This window comes from Salpingoeca rosetta (assembly GCF_000188695.1).
Source record: "Salpingoeca rosetta unplaced genomic scaffold supercont1.12, whole genome shotgun sequence".
Taxonomy (NCBI): Eukaryota; class Choanoflagellata; order Craspedida; family Salpingoecidae; genus Salpingoeca; species Salpingoeca rosetta.
Genome location: NW_004754922.1, coordinates 668,387 through 682,056, shown reverse-complemented (window position 1 = coordinate 682,056; position 13,670 = coordinate 668,387). Strand labels below are relative to the sequence as shown.

At 55.1% G+C, this 13,670-nt stretch overlaps 4 protein-coding genes across 4 annotated transcripts in view; 1 reads left to right on the top strand and 3 right to left on the bottom strand.

The window, feature by feature from the left end:
- Positions 1-168: 168 nt before the first annotated feature.
- Positions 169-5,070, top strand: PTSG_05226 (uncharacterized protein). Its single transcript, XM_004993747.1, has 9 exons — positions 169-418; positions 676-834; positions 1,000-1,131; positions 1,394-2,644; positions 2,916-3,115; positions 3,428-3,740; positions 3,996-4,164; positions 4,366-4,526; positions 4,737-5,070. Exons 1-9 carry the CDS (start codon positions 179-181, stop codon positions 4,812-4,814), a joined length of 2,703 nt encoding a protein of 900 aa, XP_004993804.1. The 5' UTR covers positions 169-178; the 3' UTR covers positions 4,815-5,070.
- PTSG_05225 (uncharacterized protein) lies at positions 5,002-6,498 on the bottom strand. Its single transcript, XM_004993746.1, has 4 exons — positions 6,372-6,498; positions 6,096-6,197; positions 5,776-5,889; positions 5,002-5,513 (listed from the first exon to the last, which is right to left on the bottom strand). The coding sequence occupies exons 1-4, from the start codon at positions 6,421-6,423 to the stop codon at positions 5,470-5,472; spliced, it is 312 nt and encodes a 103-aa protein (XP_004993803.1). The 5' UTR covers positions 6,424-6,498; the 3' UTR covers positions 5,002-5,469.
- Positions 6,499-6,674: 176 nt separating this feature from the next.
- Positions 6,675-11,156, bottom strand: PTSG_05224 (uncharacterized protein; the record flags this gene model as incomplete). Its single annotated transcript, XM_004993745.1, has 13 exons — positions 6,675-6,898; positions 7,218-7,308; positions 7,490-7,591; positions 7,808-7,876; positions 8,088-8,201; positions 8,428-8,597; positions 8,803-8,876; positions 9,195-9,257; positions 9,373-9,488; positions 9,751-9,858; positions 10,229-10,366; positions 10,523-10,625; positions 11,125-11,156. 13 exons carry the CDS (start codon positions 11,154-11,156, stop codon positions 6,675-6,677), a joined length of 1,404 nt encoding a protein of 467 aa, XP_004993802.1.
- Positions 11,157-11,508: 352 nt separating this feature from the next.
- PTSG_05223 (rad51 protein) overlaps positions 11,509-13,670 on the bottom strand; it is a 2,850-nt gene continuing 688 nt past the window's right edge. The window contains exons 3-7 of the mRNA XM_004993744.1: positions 13,572-13,670; positions 13,142-13,294; positions 12,777-12,985; positions 11,990-12,241; positions 11,509-11,738 (exon numbers count right to left, since the gene is read on the bottom strand). The exon at positions 13,572-13,670 is cut by the window's right edge and continues 96 nt beyond it. Of these exons, the coding sequence (XP_004993801.1) occupies positions 11,615-11,738; positions 11,990-12,241; positions 12,777-12,985; positions 13,142-13,294; positions 13,572-13,670 (837 nt within the window). The 3' untranslated portion in view covers positions 11,509-11,614. The remainder of the gene's footprint in view (positions 11,739-11,989; positions 12,242-12,776; positions 12,986-13,141; positions 13,295-13,571) is intronic.

Genomic DNA, 13,670 nt, shown 5'->3' with positions numbered 1-13,670 from the left:
TCAACACCCGGCGCACACGCATGAGAACCAACAAGAACACCAGCACCACGCGAAAATGGGTGCGCTTGCGGCTCTTGCCCCTCTTGCCTTCCTTCCTTCTTGTTGGTTGTTGCTTGTTTGTTGGTGTGGCGCGATTGAAGAAATTCGTAGGGTAACATACATACTAATCGCATTGCACATGCAATTGGCAAATCCACCCTCAGCTGTTTGCAACTCGATCAGCAGCAGCTGTTACGACCAGCCACGACTCCTCATCCAATGCAGCACACCACACACGCTGTCCACACCATCACGCTTCACTTTCTTGTCGGCCGTCACCACTACTGGATACACAACAGAGACGATGAGCAGTGATTTGGCCACGCCAATAGACGTGGACACGAAGCCCTCGCGCAGTGGCAAACACGTGTCTTTACTGGTGTGTGTGTGTGCTGCTGAATTCGTGTGCGAACGCGTGTATGTGAATATGTGTGTATGTGTGTGTGTGTGTGTGTGTGTGTGTGTGTGTGTGTGTGTGTGTGACTGCATGCGTGTATGTGTCTTGCTGCAGGCGCTTCCGCTTGCGCTGGTGATAACAAAGGTACAGCCTGCGGAAGCCTGTTGGGGGGTTTTTCCCCAGCTCACGCATGTTCACCCACAACACACACACACATGGCGCTCCTGGCACTGGAGCAGGATCCTTGCTGGTTGGTGGACATTGAATTCTTGCCGTACACGGCTGCGCGATCGCTTGCAGATGAGGCAGACATTGATCAGCGCGCAGACATCCTCAAGTTGCAGATCAACGATGTGCACAGGCTTCTCTCCCTTCCATACCATGTGTTCTGGGCCCACGTACGTCGCGCTCTCCCGTGTTTGCGCGCACGTGTGCAGCGATTGCACTGCTCCACTCACATCGGCGCAGCGTGCCACGTGATTTATGCTCTGCCTCTCTTCTTTGAGTTTGTTTCCACCTTCTCACCTCCGCGGCTTCCGGTTCCCATCCACCTATTTTGGCAGGCGCTGCACGACAAGTCGCTTGGACGCTTCCTCAGCACGTTCCTCAAGCTCACCTCGCGGCCGTATGATCTCCCCATCATCAGCGCCCTCCCAGACAAGCTGAAGGCCCTCGAAACGCAGCTCGCACGCAAGGTGGCATATGCTTGTGAGCGTGGACGTACTCAACCCCCTCTGTCTTCTTCAGCACGTGTACAGCCCAGCCCTGTTCCTCATCGTGCATGCTCCTGTCGCACAAGCGCACTCAACCGGACAAGCCACTCGCACTTGGATATACACTCACGCACACTCACTCACACACACTCACTCACACACACACATACACGAATACACACATACACTCACACACATACACGAATACACACATACACAAACACATAAACACGCACTCCTGCAGGTGTTTCTGGTGTATCTGCGGCTGTCCACGCACAAGGAGGCGCCAGACAAGTTCATGACGCAGCGCGGGTACTCGGAGCTCATCTACAACAACTGGGTGTTTGACATGCCAAAGCTGCTGGACCTGTGCGCCATCTTCGCTGCTAGCAACAGGCCGCTGCTGCAACGCATGGTGTGCAACGTGTTTTCCCGCCAGCCAGCCTACTTTGACGACCTGAGCAACTCGCTCGTCGCCGTCTCCACGCTCATCCACCGCACGTGCGCGCAGCATTCCGCAGAGGGCGTGCCAGCTGACGTCCCCTTGCACGAGCGCGCCCCAACCATTGCTGGCGCGCGCCGCATTGCTGACCTCACACCGCAGGAGCACATGGACCTGGCCGTGTTTGTGCATGACATTGCCAACACGCTGCGCTGTTTTGTCACCGCATTCCCCGAGTGCAGTGTGCAGCTCCACCGCACGCGCATCCTCGTTGCACTGTGCTGTCTGCACGCCTCAATTGTGGGGCCACTGCTCACAGCAGCCATCTCAGCTGCGGACACGGCAGGCGATGATGATGGCGATGATGATGGCGATGATGATGGCGATGATGATGACGACGATGATGACGACGATGATGATGACGAGGATGGGGAAGAGAGCGGCAAGGCGTTGGTGGTGCAAGCGTGCGCAGTCGCAGCAGAGAATGCGTTGCTTGCATGCATCGTGGACATGATTGACTCCGTGTTTGTGCAGCCGCTGCTTCCCAACGGTGGGGCCAGCGCCGCCACCGACACAGCAGCAACACCACAGCCACCGGCAGCTGCTGTGACGTCGTCCCTGTCGCACGGGGAGAAGGAAGACATGTTGTTTGACGCCATGGAGGCACTCGTGCTGTACCCGCCCGTGGTGCAATGGATTGCGCGTGAGGAGGGGCTGGCTCGCGTGTTCGCCGAGCTGGCGGAGGTGGGCGACGACGGCGTTGAGGAGATTCGCCTGCAGTTTTATCGGAAGTTGCTTGCAGGCACGGAGGAGGTGGTGGACGCGGACGTGCTGGCTGAGGTGCAGGAAGACGAGAAGAAGAACCAGAAGAAGAAGCAGCAGCAGAAGAGTGGCAGCGATGGTGATGATGACGAGGTAAGCGGCGCCGCCATGGATGGTGGAGATGGCACGTCAAAGCGTGATGCCAAGTTGGAAGGACAAGTGGACAGCGTGTTGGCTGTCGTGCCCGATCTTGGCCGCGGGTTTGTCAAGGCCTGTCTCCGCGCCTGCGAGGTGCGTTGCTTTTTGCTGTGCTGTGGTTGTGCGGGGCGTTGTCGTGCTGCGTGTCGTAGTGTGCGGGGAGCTGAGCTGTGTTGTGCGTTGCAGTGTGAACTGTCTTCGCGTTGTGTGCTTGTGTTGTGTACATGTGTGGTGATACGTGCACGCGTGTTTGTTATGGTTGCGCGCTGCTGTCATCCCTGCTTGCTCACCCTTTGTTCCTTGTCCATCGACCCACCTTTGATCCAAAACACCTGCGGTTGCCATCACCACCTCCGCTCCACAGTTCAACGTGGAGAACGTGATCAACCGCCTGTTTGAAGGGAACCTTCCGCCAGCTGTTGTGGATCTTCCACGTGACCTCTCCGATGATGCTGATGGCGATGGCGGGGCGAAGAAGGACACGCGGTCCATATTTGATGGCGATCAATTTGACATCATGGCTGGACGCAAGCTCGACCCAACCAAAGTCCATCGCGGCAAGAGGTGCGTTGTGGTTGCCTGTGGTTGTGTGTGTTTGCCTGTGTTTGCTTGCGTTTGTCTGGGTTTGCATGTGGTTGCCTGTGTTTGCCTGTGGTTGTATGTGTTTGATTGCTAGCGCTTGCGTGTGCGTTGTTAATGTTCGCCTCTACACACACACACACACACACACACACACACACACACACACACACACACACACACACACACACACACACACACACACACAAACACACACACAGACACACACACAGACACACACAGACACACACCTCACCTCCCTTTCCTTCCTTGCATGCTACTCCATCCTCCCTGCAGGCGCATGGGCACAACGGCGTCGGTGCTTGGTGGTGACGAGGGGCGTGAGGCGGCAAAGGCGTACATCAAGCGCAGCCTTGCACACGACCGGAAACTGCAGGCAGAACACGAGGCCGCAGCACAGCAGCTTGCACGCGAGGGCGGTGGTGATGGTGCCATGACGGCCTACGCTGATGATGGTGATGGCGATGATGATGCGCTGCAGGTGTTCAGTTCGTTTCTGTATGAGGATGAGTATGACGACACGTATGACGACATGGAAGGCGTTGGGTCGATGGAGCCCTCGACGGAGGAGGAAGCCGCACAGCAGCAGGTCGCCGCACCAGCGATGACGTGCATGTACTTGTATGATTCGTTGGTTTGTTTGTTCGTTTGCGTTGGGGTTTGGTGCGGTTGGTTGGCGCAATAAGTTCGTTGTGCTGTTGTTTGTGGTTGTTTGTGGTTGTTTGTGGTTGTTTGTGGTTGTTTGTGGTTGTTTGTCTGTGGCTGTTTGAATCCACCTTCAAATAACCCTGTTTTGTTCACTCAATCCACTCACCCTCCATTCTCCACCCCTTTCTCTCGACAGATGAACTTCAATCCAAACCGCGGGCGCAAGTGGCAGCCCGTGCACATGGCCCAGGTTGCCCCACCCGCAGACGGTGATGATGATGGTAATGATGGTGGTGATGATGATGACGGTACACGTGGTGGTGGATACCAGCGCGGTCACCCGCCACAGGGACGCCCATTCCCAGGTATGGAATGCGCCATTGTGTGTGCGTGCGTGTGTGTGCGTGTGTGTGCGTGCGTGTGTGTGTGTGTGCGTGTGTGTGCGTGTGTGTGCGTGTGTGCGCGTGTGTGTGCGTGTGTGTGCGTGTGTGTGTGTGCAGTGCTTGTGTGGCTGTTCCTGCTGCTTAGTCTCACCGTGTGTGTGTGTGTGTGTGTGTGCACTGCAGGGAGAGGCGCTCCAAGTGCTGGCAGGGGCGGTAGAGGGCGGGGAAGAGGAGGAGGTGGTGGAAGAAGAGGAGGAGGTGGTGGTGGCCGTGGAAGCGGTGGCGACCTTGTCGGTGAAGGCGGTGATGCAAGCAAGACCGCCAAGGCACGGCGACGCAAGGAGGTGAGCATGTCGTTCGATGCATGTTGTGGAGGGCCGTGACACAGCGTGAAGAGTACTGCATCTCAATGGAGAAATTGTTGTTGTGGTTCAACGATGTGTCTATCTGCCTCCCTCCTTACTCTGTGCGCGCTTGCGCTCCTGCGCGCCTGCCTCGCTGCTATCGTTCCCCTTCAAACTCACACCACCGCCACCATCATGACGTTATGACAGAGCAACAAGGCAAAGTACGCGAACCACAACCGAAAGGCGCGCGCGATGAAGAAGCAGGCCCAGGCGATGCCACGCTAGCACGGACGTCACATCACATCTCGCGCATTGAGTATGCATCTGCCTTGCGTCTTCTCCTCTCTCTCTCTCTCTCTTGCATCTGCCTCGTGTCTTTTTCTTCTTCTTGTCGTTCTCTCTCTATGACTCTCGTTGTCTGTCCCTCGCCCAAATTCTCTCAACCTCCCCTTGCAAACACTTGTGTCTTGGCCCTGGTGCTGTTGTCTGTACACGAGGAGGCTCGATTGTTCCACCATTTATACACCAACCATCAACGACAGCGAACGCCACCTGACAGCTGACACAAGCAACCACTGAGGCCGTGCTGCCCATGTCAAGGTCGACACAAGCCCCAGTGATGACAGAATACACGGCAGCGGCACACTGCTGTCTATGACGCTGCAAGGACAAGACAAACGAACACGGGTGGTGGAACTAGTGCGTTCAGTGGCACGCGAGTACTGTCATGACACTGATGCACAAAGAAGAGAAGGGAAAGAGGGGAGGGACTGCTGCTAACCAGAAGGAATCAGCTCGAATCAACGCCACAGACAGACAGACACACACACACACACACATACAGGCAGGCAGACAGACCGACAGACAGACACACACACAGTGACAGAAAGAGCCAAGGTCAAAGAAGGGTGAGGGGGATAAGGACGGTTGCAACGAGCGCTCAAACGTTGTAGCCGATGATGCTGCCCCGGCCGATGATCTCGCCTGGTGTGGACAATGAGGTGACGCGGTGTGAGTCGGGGAGGGAGTGAGGGGGAAGGAGCGAAGCAATGGGCAGCACATGCGGTGAACATCAGAAGTGCAGGTTGAAACAGAAGTATGACGTGAGTGTGGGAACTCAACATTGGCTGGACACAATCAAACGCACCATGTGAACATGATACATCTAAAGGACACGCATTTCTCCTCTCACACACGCACCAACATCTGCGCGCGCACACATACACACATGCACCAGTAAACTGACCAACGTAGAACCAGCAGAGGACCTCAGCGCCAAGGAGGGCACCGGTGACGGCCTCCTTCACACTGACGTTGATGAACTTGAGGCTTTTTGCGCTCTTCACGAGACCCTGAAGATCTGCAAACACCAGCATACCAGAGTGCAACATGCAAGAGGGTCAGAACGATTGTGGTTGAGTGCGTACTGGTTCAGTGCACACAGACACACACAGACACACACAGACACACACACAGACACACCCACACACACATACGCACACACACACACACACACAAACACACAGACACAGACACACACACACACGCACACACCCAGACACACACCCTTCTGAATTGTGGGCCACTGGGCAGGGCTGGGTGGTCCGAGCTCGCGCATGGCGAGGCTGCCGTACGTCTGCATCGCGGGCTTGGCCATCAGAGCCATGTCTGCACGCGGAGTCGGATGAGTGTTGCGATGGGGTGAGTGTGAATGCCAGATGAGATGAGATGAGATGAGACGAGATGAGATGAGATGAGATGAGATGAGATGAGATGAGATGAGATGAGACGAGATGAGATGAGCACACGCAAACTCACAGACAGACAGACACGCAGACACACCTGTGGCCGCCAGCTTAAGCTTGTTCACAAGTCCTGCTGCCCTCGCTGCCATCTTGCTTCTTGTGGGTTGCTTGTCTTGTTCGTGTGTCTCGTGTCGTGTGTGTATCTGCTGCTTGCACTGTGGATGAATACAGAATTTTTCTTTATTTTTTAGGCAGAAGTTGCTTGGGCCCGTACCACACAGCGCGGTCGAGGTCGAGTGGATGCACAGACACACAGACAGACAAGACAGACAGTCACACACACACGCAGACACAGACACACACAGACACAGACACAGACACAGACACACACACACACATCTCAACGCTTCTTTGTTGGAGACTTTGGCCGCTTGTTGCTGCCTTGCCCTTTGTGGTTGCTGTTTGCAGTGTTGTTCTTGCCCTTGTTCTGGGAGGACGAAGATGACGCTGATGACGACGCAGCCACCTTTCCTGATGATGACTTGGCCTTCCCCTTGCTCTTCCCCTGCGCATCGCTCCCTTCTTTCGTCCTGCTTTGCCCCGAACCACCCGAGCTCTCCTCATCTGCACACGTGCAGCGAGAAACGAACGGAAGCCCCTACGTGAGCTCGGCAGCATCACACTAGGGAGAGACGCGCACAAGATGCGAGTGCGCGAAAACACACAAACAGGCAGACAGACAGACAGACAGACACACACAGACACACACAGACACACACAGACACACACAGACACACAAACACAAACACACACACACACAAACACACACACACACACACACACACACACACACACACACACACAACACACACACACACACACACACACACACACACACACACACACACACACACACACACACAGACAGGGGAGCCCTGCTGACCGTCGATGACGCGGATGAGGCGGTAGAGGCCCGACGCCTCCTTGTACGAGCTGAACTGGATGCAGAAACACTTCACCTCAACAATCAAGTCCTGCGCACAGACACAAACCGTCACAAGCAAGCAGTCAGATGACGTGTGCGTATGTGTGCGTTTGTGACGTCGAGATATCGTATTGTTGCAGCGCTGTGTTGCACGAACCGCAGGGTGCCAGGAGAGTCAACCACAAATGCACACACACATGCAATACACACCGTGGTGCACCTGAACTTACTTTGTTGCACGTCTTGATGTCGATGATGTTGTTGCGAATGAGGCTCTGCACAAACACGCACACGAGGCGAACAAGGCGGCGCAGATACGACGGCTGCCCATTCTGTTTCGCAGTCGTTCGAGGGGCGAGGACGAGTAGAAGGGTCGGTGGTGGAATACAAAGTCGTGCATATGAGCCACGGCGCGTGGACAAAGGCACAGCGACGCGACGTGCACACGCAAGCAAGCAGACACAACCTGCACGCGTAAACCAAGACACACACTCACACACACGCGCGCGCACACATCTACATACACACATGCGCGTGCATGTTCACACCTGGTTCTTCTCGCAAGTGCGAATGCAATTTGAGATGAACATGTGCAAGAATTCCTGTGGCAGGCCGCACTGCAAACACCAAAGTCACCAAATTGACAGCAAGATGCGTGCGTATGTGTTTGTGCGTGCGTGCGTGTGTGTGTGCGTGTGTATGTGTGTGTGTGTGTGTGTGTGTGTGTGAGCGAGTGCACATAAAAGTCTCCCGATACAACAACCATCAACACATGACAGACCGGCACCACGCCCATCACCACTGATAATGGCCAAAAGGTATCCCCACCGAGGTGAGCCCGTTGACGACCTCCATGGAGTTGAGGCTCATGTCCATCTTCACAATCTCCGCGTAGTACGGCGCCATCGACTTTGGCTCGTGCTTCAGCTTCTGCGCAAGAATCTGATGTTCGGGCGTGTGTGTGTGTGTGTGTGTCGGGAGGAGAAGGTGAGCAAGGCAAGCCAAGTGAGAAACTAAAAGGCATGCTGGGCGCACGTGCGTGAGCACGAGGCGAGCCATTCCACATCAACACCGACAACAGCCACTAACAGACAATAACAACCATCGACAAGCGCAATTGCACAGGTGCGGTGGTCAAGGGGAAAGGGGGCGGGCGGAGGAGAGATACCATGGTGGCAATCTGCGGGTTGTGTTCGACGACGCCGGCGAGGGATGCAGCAGGAAGAGCAATCTTGGCCACGACGTCCTCAGACTTGAGCGCGTTGAGCAGCGACTGGAATCGCGGGGCAGGCAGCGCCATCTGTACAGCCATGTCAACAAGCTGCTGCGGCGTCGGCTCTGTGGGCAGCAGAAGGTTGAGGGGGGCGGGAGAGGGAGAGGGAGAGGGAGAGGGAGAGGGAGAGGGAGAGGGAGGGAAGGGGGTGAAGGTGCGGTTAGTGTGAATGAGAAGGCATTCGGCAGCATGATATTTTGAATCTCTTCACACCCACAACAACGCAAGCGCGCAAGCGAGAGCATGAGTGAGGGCTGGGGCTGAACGCACCGTCGAGATCTTTGACGTCGTAGTGGACGTCGTACGTAAACTCGCTCGGGTTCATCCACACGACCTCATTGTCACTGGTCATGATGATGGTGATGATGATGGTGATGATGACGACGATGATGATGATAATAGCAATGGTGGCGGAAGAGTGTGGACGAAAGAAACAGTGGGGTTCACAGATTACAGTTCAGCGTGCGTGCGTGTGTAAGCAGGTGGATGTGCGGAACAACATGGGATCGGCAGATGGACAGGGATTGAAGACGAGGTGAATGCACATGCATGAGCTCGTGCAACAACAAACAAGCACACACACACACACACACACACGCACACATATGCACACCCACACACACGTACACATATACACACACCCTCAGACCTACAAACCCCACCTGATGCTGAGAAGCGGTGGCGGCGGTACGAGCAGCGGCAGTGGCGAGGGCATGTGCAGTGGCCTGCAGTCACGGGTACGCGAACAGTCAACAAAGAGTAAGCATGGTGATGCATACACGACAGTGTGACCCACGACGCTCCTACACACATCCCCCCATACACAAGTAAAGTCCGTACATTGCTTCTGAGAAGAGGGAGCGTGCTGCCTCCTCTGTTGCTTCAGATGTGTACTGAGATGCCTGCCCGAGCCACGGCAGCTGTACCACCGTTGGAATGCACGATGGCGCATGCTCCTGTGGTTGTGCACATGAGCCAAGACCGCAGATGTTGAGCACATGAACGAGTGAAACAGACCGCAAGGAGCTGATGTATCTGGCGACCATGACCGCATGCACAATGTCTGTCTGTCTGTCTGTGTGTGTCTGTGTGTGTGTCTGTGTGTGTGTGTGTGTCTGTCCGTCTGTCTGTCTGTTTGTGTCTTGTCTGTGTGCGTGTGCGTGTCTGTCTGTCTATGTCTTGTACAACACACACATGCACACAGACACACATACTCACTACGGGCTGTGGCGGTGATGGTTTGGGAGGTGTTGAAGATGATGGGAAGCTGCCGTGCTTCTTGAGAAAGTCCACACTAAACGTCATGGGCGTGTGTTTCGTCGACACCTGCAGCGTGCACAAGGTGGAGCAGATGGGGCACATGAGCTGCAAGCTACATCAACACACACACACACACACACACACACACACACACACACACACACACACACACACACACACACACACATCTGAGATGCGGTTGGCGAGTATTAACGAGGAGAAGTGTTGTTCTACGGGTGTAAAGTCGAAGGTTCCCATTGGTTCCCGCGGCAAGCTCTCCTTTGGCGCTGTGGTGTGGACACCACACATTGTGTGTGCGCGCGTGCATGAGTGCGACGTCTGATGCCAGCCGAAGGTTTCCCAAACCCCCCCCCCCAAAAATTGGGGCCCCCCCCCCCCCCCCCCCCCACACACACACACAAATGCACACACGCACCTTGTTGGCTCTCTCGATGACATGAAGAAAGGGGTTTTGTTCCAAGGGTTGGTGGGCGAAGGTTCGATACAGAAGGAACATGCCGAGCAGCCTGCCTGGCACGTACGGCAGCAGATCCGCTTGCTCCAACAGCATGCTCTGTAGTACATCAATGGTCATGCGTGGTGTCGAGAATGAGATGAGGGGATGCAGCGTGCACGTGAACCACATCGCATCACAGCAATCACAGCAATCACCGCACCATCGACACGTGCTCAAACATCCACAGGCAGGTGCAACTCCAGAGCAGCTCACCAGCACGTTGCACATGTCCTGCCGCTGAATGTCTCGCCGGAAGGCTGAGCAGTATTTCTTGTACCCATCCTCAAACGTCGCATTCTTGCCGCCCCTCACGAGGCTGTACAGGCACGACAATGACGGTCAACACAACACCAGCGTTTCATGCAACAAACAGGGTGTGAGAACTGCAGACCCACACTGCCAGCCATTCGACACAAATACACAACCGAGGACAAAAGGTGCACGCGTGTCCATGTGCGTGGCTTCCCCCTGCTCGACAAGGGGCCACACACAGACACACAGACACACAGACACAGACACACAGACACACAGACACACAGACACAGACACATACAGACACAGACACACAGACACAGACACACAGACACACAGACACAGACACAGACATACACACACAGACACACAGACACACAGACACAGACACACACAGACACACACAGACACACAGACACACAGACACAGACACACAGACACACAGACACACACACACAGACACACAGACACACAGACACACAGACACAGACACACAGACACACGCGCGCGCGCGCTGCAAGCAGGCAGAGGGAGAGAGGTGCACAGCGCAAAGCCCTACACACCGCAGCAGCTGCACCACTTGGTCCGCGCTCATTGTTCCTCGTCTGTTGTGGCTGGTGTGCGAGTGTGCGATTGTGTGCGATATGCGTGCTTTGAATTTTGTGCTGTCGAGTGGGGGGGGGGGGGTCTCGAGTGGGGTCGCTGCATGCCTTTTGTTCATCCGTCACATCAGTGGTTTGTTCTTTTAATTCATGTCTCACACCCACACCCACACCCACACACTCACTCGCCGTCCCTTTGCAACGCATACACACGCGTGCCATGTGTACAAACAACGAGCCACAAAAACCAAAAGAAGCCACGAAGCCATGATGGGACGGAACCACCTCCATATCAATCGAATCAGCACAGACCACGCCCCACTCTCATTCATATGTCGTGTCAAGCAAGGAAGCAAGCAAGGAAGCAAGCAAGGAAGCAAGTCTCATTTTTTTTCTTCTTCTTCTCGACAGCATCACATCAAGTGTGCCGCAAACCCAGGTGCAGGCCGCCTCAGTCCTTGGCATCGCCGATACCGTCTGCGTTGATGGCAAACACAGCCTCCGACTCTGGCAGGCACGGGGAATCGTACACCTTGCACACACGCGTCTCACCGCGGCCCTTGCGAAGGTACAACCTGGTCACAGCGCAAGGGAGGAGGGTAGGCGGGAACGAGAGAAAATGGCACGGGCAACAACAATGTGGTGAGTTGCTGGAGACAGAGGAGAGCAAGTCATCAGGGCGGGCGAACAAGCAATGTCAAAGAAGCAAGAAACATGAAGGACAACAGAAAAGAGGGACAACAACACCAAGAGCGAGTATGGGCAAAGAAGGTTGCAAACACACACACACACACACACACACACACACACACACACACACACACACCTGGTGGTGGAAGCGTGGGCCATGATGTTACCGCCGATGGGCTTCTTTGGGTCAGCGGCAAACATGGCGGCGCCGTCGACCTGCGCCACAACCTGGTTGGTGATGACCACGGCAATGCCAAACTCGTCGGCAAGACGCATGAGGGTGCGCAGGAACTGGGCCAGCGCCATCTGGCGCGCAGAGAGCTCGCCGCGGCCAGAGTAGTCTGTGCGGAACAACGCCGTCGCGCTGTCAACCACCATCAAGGCATACCTGCCATTACAGGAGGAGTGAAACATGGAGCATCATGCGAAAAGCGTGAGCCAACCACGGAGGGAGAGAGAGAGAGAGAGAGAGAGAGAGAGAGAGAGAGAGAGAGAGAGAGAGAGAGAGAGAGAGAGAGAGAGAGAGAGAGAGAGAGAGAGAGAGAGAGAGAGAGAGAGAGAGAGAGAGAGAGAGAGAGAGAGAGAGAGAGAGAGAGAGAGAGAGAGAGAGAGAGAGAGAGAGATAGAGGGCGAGAGAGAGCGAGATAGAGAGAGAGAGAGAGAGAGACAGAGAGAGAGAGAGCCAGAGAGAGAGACAGAGAGAGAGAGAGAGACAGAGAGAGAGAGAGACAGAGAGAGAGAGAGAGACAGAGAGAGAGAGAGAGAGACAGAGAGAGAGAGAGAGAGACAGAGAGAGAGAGAGAGACAGAGAGAGAGAGAGAGAGACAGAGAGAGACAGAGAGATGTAACAAGTGAAGAATCCAATCAACAGCAGGTGACATCGAGGTTCCAGCAAGGTGAAAAACGCACTCAATCACACGCACCGTGATTCGGCCATCATGGCCGATGCTTGTTGAAGCAGGTGCATTTGATGGTCAGAGTTGTAGGCGCGTGCGTAGGCAACGTTGTCCAGCACGTCCTCGCCACTGAGGCCATAGCGCTCGGCAACTGCAAGCAGGCGCTCCGGTCGAAACGTGCCCTCCGTGTCGATATACAGGCACTTGCCCTCTGCACCGCCCTGGTCAATTGGCAACTGGCAGGAGACAAAAGATGAGAACAGCAGGCAGCAGTCCATCGTGTGTGTGTGCGTGTGTGTTCGTTGTCACAGATACATCTGTCCGTTCCTGCACATACAACTCTCGTGTCCCCCTCCATCCCTTTCTATTCACACACACACATGAAGGCGTACCTGGCATGTGACGGCGAGTGTGTGGCAGAGCTGGGTCTTGCCAGTCCTGAATTCACCAAACATTTCCGTGATGGACCCTGTTTCAATGCCGCCTTGCAGCAACGTGTCCAGTTCCTTTGACCCGCACGAAATGTTCACAATCTCTTGTCGCCGCTGCACAACAGGAACACAGAGCGCGCGCGCGCGAGGGAGGGAGAGAGCGAGAGACAGTCACACACAGAGAGAGAGAGAAAGAGAGAGAGAGAGAGAGAGAGAGAGAGAGAGAGAGAGAGAGAGAGAGAGAGAGAGAGAGAGAGAGAGAGAGTGTGTGTGTGTGTGTGTGTGTGTGTGTGTGTTCAAAAAGAGATGAGAAAGCTGGTTCAGCAATAGAAAGGTGTTTCAAGCAAGGACCGCCAAGCTTCATCCCGATCCACAAGCAAATACAACATACCTGGTGGAATTCGGATGCTGTGGTGAAGCCCATGGGCAGTAGTTTCGACGCCTCGTTGATGATTTTGTCGGCCTTGGCTTCGCTGATGCCCTTGACACC

What these genes read in the sequence shown, in the direction of transcription:
- PTSG_05226 (XM_004993747.1), top strand. Translation starts at nt 179, where the DNA reads ATGCAATTGGCAAATCCACCCTCAGCTGTTTGCAACTCGATCAGCAGC. An exon ending in GCAAACACGTGTCTTTACTG is followed by an intron (nt 419 to 675) that starts GTGTGTGTGTGT and finishes GCACTGGAGCAG; the next exon opens with GATCCTTGCTGGTTGGTGGA. An exon ending in AAACGCAGCTCGCACGCAAG is followed by an intron (nt 1,132 to 1,393) that starts GTGGCATATGCT and finishes GCACTCCTGCAG; the next exon opens with GTGTTTCTGGTGTATCTGCG.
- PTSG_05225 (XM_004993746.1), bottom strand. Translation starts at nt 6,423, where the DNA reads ATGGCAGCGAGGGCAGCAGGACTTGTGAACAAGCTTAAGCTGGCGGCC. An exon ending in GCTTAAGCTGGCGGCCACAG is followed by an intron (nt 6,198 to 6,371) that starts GTGTGTCTGCGT and finishes CTCCGCGTGCAG; the next exon opens with ACATGGCTCTGATGGCCAAG. An exon ending in CCTCTGCTGGTTCTACGTTG is followed by an intron (nt 5,514 to 5,775) that starts GTCAGTTTACTG and finishes TGTCCACACCAG; the next exon opens with GCGAGATCATCGGCCGGGGC.